The 7,500-nt window shown below is 38.9% G+C and overlaps 1 protein-coding gene across 1 annotated transcript in view; it reads left to right on the top strand.

Annotated features, from left to right (window-relative positions):
• Positions 1-7,500, top strand: part of LOC138005029 (zinc finger protein 721-like) — a 28,673-nt gene that overhangs the window by 2,356 nt on the left and 18,817 nt on the right. The window contains exons 3-4 of the mRNA XM_068851320.1: positions 3,588-3,709; positions 4,690-6,188. Of these exons, the coding sequence (XP_068707421.1) occupies positions 3,693-3,709; positions 4,690-6,188 (1,516 nt within the window). The 5' untranslated portion in view covers positions 3,588-3,692. The remainder of the gene's footprint in view (positions 1-3,587; positions 3,710-4,689; positions 6,189-7,500) is intronic.

Here is a 7,500-nt window from a genome sequence, read left to right on the forward strand (position 1 = left end):
GAAGTATATTAATCGCAGAAGTCAATGCTTTTTCATTCCACTTTATTTTAATAACTCTTTCATTGCCTTTGAATGAACTGAAAGTCTTGTAAATGTAAAAAATCATGTTCATTTTGCTCATAAATATTTTGTCATTACCTTTGCTAATTTTGATGCCCAGAAAGCTGAAAATTGTATTTCCAAGCTTCTTGATTTCAAAATTCTCTGGAGGAGCATGGCACCCCCGGCTTATTTCCACAGCTGCCTACTCTCATATGGGTAGACACCTACTCAAATTTTTTTTGAAAGCCCTGCTGTATAGTGTTATCACCTATGAAATAGAGAAAGGGATTTTTATTTAGTACATGGTAACAGAACTGGGCAAAGAATTACAAATGCACAAGCTTAACACAATATTGGATATTATTAACCAAAGTTAAATAAAGATTGACATTAGATGACTGCCCTTTGGGATAAGAATGAAATGAAGAGGTGAAATTAAAAGATTCATTAACACAGTCTGTGTGACCACTGGTAAACAAAGGCAACTACCTGTAATTTTGTGATATCATCAAGATTAATTACTGGTAGATTGAATGACTTGAAGAAAGGTGCAGAATGTGATTTAGGATTCTTCATATGACATGCCCTAAGCTGGATAATTAAAAAGAATAACAGTTAAGCAATTAGAGTTCTTAATTGTGTAGTGTTATCACCTATGAAATAGAGAAATAGATTCTTACTTAGTAACAGAGCTGGGCAAAGAATTCCAAACCCATGAGCCAATAAACAATAGCATAAACCATATTGGATAGTGTTGACAAAAGTTATATAAAGATTGACATTTAAGATGCTCCTAACATGGACACCGTAAATTACCGATAGAAAAGGATAAATAAGTAAGCAATAAAGCATAAACATGTAACAAGAATATAATAGTGTCTCACTTTTGATAAGATACCCACAGTCTTCGATAGCTCTTTAGACAGAGTTCATTAACATGATTCCCTATCTTAATTTGGCATCAAATATTATACCCAGGTATATAGCAGAATCAACTTGTTCATTGTATTCATAATGAACTTTAACACTGAAAGACTGATTAGGCGTTGGTTTTCTGAGTGAAAGAGAATAAAATTAGTTTTTGAGGTGCTAAGTCCTAAGCTGGTAAGGTACACTTCATACATTTGGCGACAGATTTAAGGTTGCCTCAAGGTATAGCTGTAAAGGTTAGTATCATCATCACATATGTGAAACGTTTGTACACTCACCTAATTTCGTGAGACTGGAAGGGGTCCTAAAGAAGAGCTTTGTGGAACACCACAAGTTGAATTCTGACCATTTGCACATACAAATTGTTCTGTGTAGGGTAAACAGGACTTACCATTGATGCACAATACCTCTTACATGCATGCATTGATTATTGAGCTTAGTTAATAGAATTCTCAGTGATAGAGATAAGGGTACGCATAGTGCAAAGAAGTGGGTAGGGAATCTTGGACTCTTCCAAAAATCTGCATAGGCATTGTGATGCGAAAGGTTCTGATAAATAAATTCCTAGATTATATTGACAGGTAGACCGTATAGGCCAGGAGATTTATTGGCATTCGTACTGCTAATAAAACTCCAGATTTCATTTGAGGTGGCAGGTGATAGAGAAATTACCCCTGAAGTAGAAAGAGGGGGTGCGGTTCCCTTGAGGAATTTCCTTTTTAATAACCTTTCCAAAATTAGCAAAAGACTTTAAAATGTTAGCAATGGCTTTGAGGTGTTATGAAAAGATTTATTCTTTTTGCAAAATAGAGGTTATGTAACTATTTTTGCAGTTACTAGTATTTAAAATCGCAGACCAAGCATTTGCAGCATGTTGATCTCTTTGACAGTACAGACTGCAGCTTCTCATCGATCGACAATCCCTGATGAGTCATAAATTGAGGTCAGTTGGCCTGGCTGTCATTACCTGATAAGGGTTCCTTCTCCAAAGTATGAGATCTTTTTTTTTTTAATAGTTGGAACTCATTTGCTTTGGCGCTGGTGCCTTGATTGAAAGCATTAAAATATATCATGTCCAACTGGGGTTTTGCTAAAAGCAGGCCCGCGGCCCAGCGGCCCGCGGCCCACGGCCCGCCACGGCCCAGCGGCCCGTCGGCCCGACGGCCCAGCGGCCCAGCGGCCCGCGACGGCCCGGCGGCCCGGCGGCCCGGAGGCCCGGTAGCCCAGTCCTGTTTTCCACAGTTTTTTTGTCCAGCGTAAATCCACGCGCATGCACAGATCTGCATCGGGTTTGGGCGTGCAAAAGGGACGACGGTGAGTTTGAATAGGCCATTTCCGAGTTCATGTCTGCCTCCTCTTCAAGGCGAGTCTAAGTGCGAAGTTTTTCTTATGAAAATTAGTTTTCATTCATATGTAAAGTAGAACTAATTACTATCACAAAAGCTTTGCACTTAGACTCGCTTTGAAGAGGAGGCGGATATGATTTCGGAAATGGCCTATTCGTTTACCATTTTAATCATTTGAATCCTTGTTTCTGTTTGTTGTTGTAAACAGACGAAAACAACAGAGAATAACAACGTTTTTCACTTAGCAACATGCAACGAAAGAAAGGATCGAAAAGGATTAAAATGATCATTAAAATGGTAAACGAATTCAAACTCACCGTCTTTCATTTGCGCGCCCAAACCCGATGCAAAGCTGTGCATGCGCGTGGATTTACCGCTGGACAACAAAACTGTGTAGGCCACCGGGCCTCCGGGCCGCCTGGCCGTCGCGGGCCGTGGGCCGCGGGCCGCTGGGCCTTCGGGCCGCCGGGCCGCCGGGCCGCCGGGCCGCTGGGCCGTGGCGGGCCGTGGGCCGCGGGCCGCTGGGCCGCGGGCCTGCTTTTAGCAAAACCCGTCCAACTGGTCAAGGTATTCTAAAACTTTCACAGAATAATCTCCTCGTTTGCTTCTCCTATGTAACTCTCGTATTTCTTCTATAGTTTTAATGTTCATCTGGGAATTAAGCTTTCATCACCTCCTCCCCTTGCTCTGTGTGATTGGCATGTTCCTACAATCATTTCATTTCTTTTTAAGACATATTTTTACTGTAATATTTATGAAATAGTATTGAAAGTTTTAAAATTTCACCACTTACTGCAACTTTGTAGCATGGACTTGATCAGAGTGAGAGCCTTTTTATTGGATACTCTCGCGGCTAATAAATCTACTGATAAATCACTGCTATTATCACAAAGATATACTGTCTGACTTCATTTCTGCATATCGCAAGAATTATAGCTGTGAGAGTACACTGCTGCGTCTAACAGAAGATTGGAGGGCTGGCTTAGATAATAAAGAACTAGTTGCTGTGATATCTTTAGAGTTTTCCAAGGCCTTTAATTGTGTACAGTGTACCACACGAGTTGCTGCTAGCTAAGTTGAATGCGTACGGAGTGGCCGAAAACGGCGTTGCTCTGTTGCGAAACTACTTGTCTGGAAGAACACAGAGAGTTAAAGTAGGCGATAAGTTTTCTTCTTGGCTGCCGGTTATAAAAGGGGTACCTTAGGGATCCGTCCTTGGACCCCTTTTCTACAATGTATTTATGAATGATCTCTTTTACTTCCTGAAAGGAGTCTTATCAATGCTTATGCTGACGATGAACAAATTTATGCCTCGGATAAAGATCCAGTGAAGTTAGAAATGAAACTTCATTGCCAACTTCTCGAAGCTGACCAATGGTGTGGTATGAATGGTATGATTACAAATCCTGATAAATATCAAGCAATGATTTTAGGGAATACAAACTAGACCTGATACACCTGACACTAATATTCCGGTCAAAGACAACATCGACCTTTTAGGAGTGAATATTGATAAGAATCTGCAGTTTAACAGCCATGTAAAAAACATTTGTACAAAGGTCAACAATCAAATTAATGTAATTTCCCCTTTCCGAAACACAGTACCGACAGATACAAAATGTAAACTTTATAAGGCCTTCATTGTTCCATATTTTAGATGTTGCTCAGCAGTGTGACACTTTTGCGGGGCTCGAAATAGAAATAAATTAGAGAATCTTAACAAAAGGGCGCTCAGGATTGTTCTGGACGAGAAGTCTCTGCATTAACAGGAGCTACTGAACAAACTTAATTCTAGTGATCTGTATGGTATTAGGTGCCAAGACATGATGAAAACAGTTTTTAAGGCAATTCAGTTTGAAACGATGCCGAAGTACATACGTGGTCTTTTTCAAATGAGGAATACTGAACGCAACCTACGAGGATCAAGGAAACTTGTTATCCCATACGTTAACACAACCACTTAAATTGGTCTACATTCCCTCAGATACATTTCTGCAAACATGTGAAACAAACTAACAGAGGACCTGAGGTCATCAACGTCCTTGAACGAGTTCAGAACTGAAATATGCCAAATTTCTTTCCAACATCAATGTAGTTGTATAGGAATAGGTATTTTAATGTACAGTATATAATATATGATTTTTTTTTTCTTGATGAAATTATGATTGATGAAATTACAGCTACAGCTACAGCTACTCTTGTAAATCCGAGGTGAAATGATGTTATCACCATTATCATTAGTATTTTTTCAGTTACGAAATGAAGTTTTGGGAGAAGTGCATGTAAATCCACTTCAGTCTCGTTCAGAGTGTCGAAAATAAGTTTTAACTTTCGAAAAATAGTATTGATATTTTTTCCGCTTTCGTTTTAGTTTAGTGTCTGATGAGATCACAAGAATGATGTCATTATCAGTTACGCGCGAGAATAGTCGTCAAGCTAACATGGGTTCTCAGTGCAAACAAATCAGCTTTCCTACGAAACGCGGAAAACAAACCAAACTTAAAAATGCGAATATTGGAGAGACGCGGTATCAGTGCAAGCGGTGCTGCAAGTTGTTTTGCCAAGCAGGACTTTTAAGGAGACATTACAGAATCCATACTGGAGACAAGACTTACGAATGCAAACAATGTGGCAAGTGTTTTAGCGTAGCAGGAAGTTTAAGAAGACATGAAAGAGTCCATACTGGAGAGAAGCCTTATGAATGCAAACAATGTGGCAAGTGTTTTAGCGTAGCAGGAAATTTAAGAAAACATGAAAGAGTCCATACTGGAGAGAAGCCTTACGAATGCAAACAATGTGGCAAATCTTATAGCGAAAAAGGACATTTAAGGGAACATGGCAGAGTCCATACTGGAGGGAAGCCTTATGCATGCAAACAATGTGGCAAGTGTTTTAGCGTAGCAGGAAGTTTAAGAAGACATGAAAGAGTCCATACTGGAGAGAAGCCTTACGAATGCAAACAATGTGGCAAGTGTTTTAGCGTAGCAGGAAGTTTAAGAAGACATGAAAGAGTCCATACTGGAGAGAAGCCTTGGGAATGCAAATACTGTGGCAACTGTTTTAGCGACACAGGACGTTTAAGGAAACATGAAAGAGTCCATACTGGAGAAAAGCCTTACGAATGCAAACAATGTGGCAAGTGTTTTAGCGTAAAAGGACATTTAAGGGAACATGAAAGAGTCCATACTGGAGAGAAGCCTTATGAATGCAAACAATGTGGCAAGTGTTTTAGCGTAGCAGGAAATTTAAGAAAACATGAAAGAGTCCATACTGGAGAGAAGCCTTACGAATGCAAACAATGTGGCAAATGTTTTACGGTAAAAGTACATTTAAGGGAACATGAAAGAGTCCATACTGGAGAGAAGCCTTATGCATGCCAACAATGTGGCAAGTGTTTTAGCGTAGCAGGGAATTTAACCAGACATGAAAGAGTCCATACTGGAGAGAAGCCTTACAAATGCAAACATTGTGGCAAATGTTTTAGCCGAAAAGGACATTTAAGGGAACATGAAAGAGTCCATACTGGAGAGAAGCCTTACGAATGCAAACATTGTGACAAGTGTTTTACCCAAGCAGTAAGTTTAACCACACATGAAAGATTACATACTGGAGAGCAACGTTACGAACGTAAGGAGTGCGGAGGGCCTTTTCGCGGCAGAAAAAGTGTCAGAAAATATGAAAAACCTCAAAAACGTTCTGCAAGTACAAATGAACTGGAAGTAGAAATACATCACCCCTGCATTACCCGAGAACGTCGTTCGAACCAGGGGGAAAAACACAGCTGTTGGCTTTGCCAGGAGGAGTTGAGCAGCGAGGAGGTTCTTCTTGCACACTACCAAAATCATATGACATTTGAGGAGCCATCAACTTAAGTCGCTTTGGTATGTTTTGGTTTTCGATAAATTCCATTTTATTCATGTAATAATTGATTGCAGTTCAGTGAAAATTACCTCGTTTACTAATGATAGACAAAAAGATGTCTTTTTGAGTATAGCATTATATTAGAAGCTTTCGCTGGATTATGCATTCCTGCTATTACTAGCAGTTTTTAGGGGTGAACTGAAAATGTACAATGATTTGTCTTGTATTTTATAGGGAAAGCAATCGTACGAGCAGATTGTTTTCATAGTATTTGGTCTCTTTCTTCGAAAGAGGTAGAAAGAGTTGAGAAAGGAGGAACTCTTTTTTGTGCACTATCAAAATCACATGACATTTGAAGAACGGTCAACTTTAAGCCACTTTGGCGGGTTTTGGTTTCAAAAACTATTGGCGGCGTCTTTTTGTTTCAAAAGAAAGTAATGTCTTGCTCCTATTTACGGATAGTAGTAGTTGAAAATCCAAAGTGACAAATTGTATACCAGGTTCTGTCTCTAGTAGTCCCTAATTAGGATCAGTGCATTATATGAGGGTCTCAATAGGGTAGTGTGGCTTATACGGTTAACGGTTGAAGTTTTAGCGTTTTTTACATCGAACGGTTATTCTTTTCCCATTACGGCTTACAGAAAAGTTGAATCTTAATTTCCTTTGTCTTAAGAGTTAAATATTAATAAACCTTTCTTTCTTTTTTTCAAACCGAAAATTCAAGGGCTGGGACCGTCTTCTAATGAATTAATTAAGCAAAGTAGTAATTAAATATTAGGTAGGGCATACTGTTGAAGCATTCCTCCTATATTGCACCTTATTCTCCAGTAGATAAATCAGTTACAAAATAAGAAACAAGGCCCTTCGAATTATTGATGTTGTTCCTTTAATGGAACCCATTTTACTTCTCATTATGCATTCTTACGTTTACTGAAATTCCCTGATATTGTCAAACTTATTACTTGCCTGCTTTTTTTATAATTTCCTATATTGGAATAAGTTTCCTACTTTCACTCTGACTCTGAGCAACATAGATATAGTACTCGTAGTGCTTCTTCTGATCTAGTTGTGATTGAATCATTTCGAACTAACTTAAGGAGCTTTTGCCCGTCTGTTATTGGCAGATACTTTTGGAATAACATTCCACTGGAAACTCGCAGTAAACCGTCTAAAAATTTGTTCAAAAAGGTACTCAAACATACTATGTTGCTCAGTATTAATTAAGTACTATTTATAAATATTTGTTGCATGTCCAGTTTTCAATAATAATGATAATTATCTATTTCCAGTCATCAATTCCTTTGTTTTTTTTCGTTATCCT

The sequence above is a fragment of the Montipora foliosa genome, chromosome 6, assembly GCF_036669935.1.
Source record: "Montipora foliosa isolate CH-2021 chromosome 6, ASM3666993v2, whole genome shotgun sequence".
Taxonomy (NCBI): domain Eukaryota; kingdom Metazoa; phylum Cnidaria; class Anthozoa; order Scleractinia; family Acroporidae; genus Montipora; species Montipora foliosa.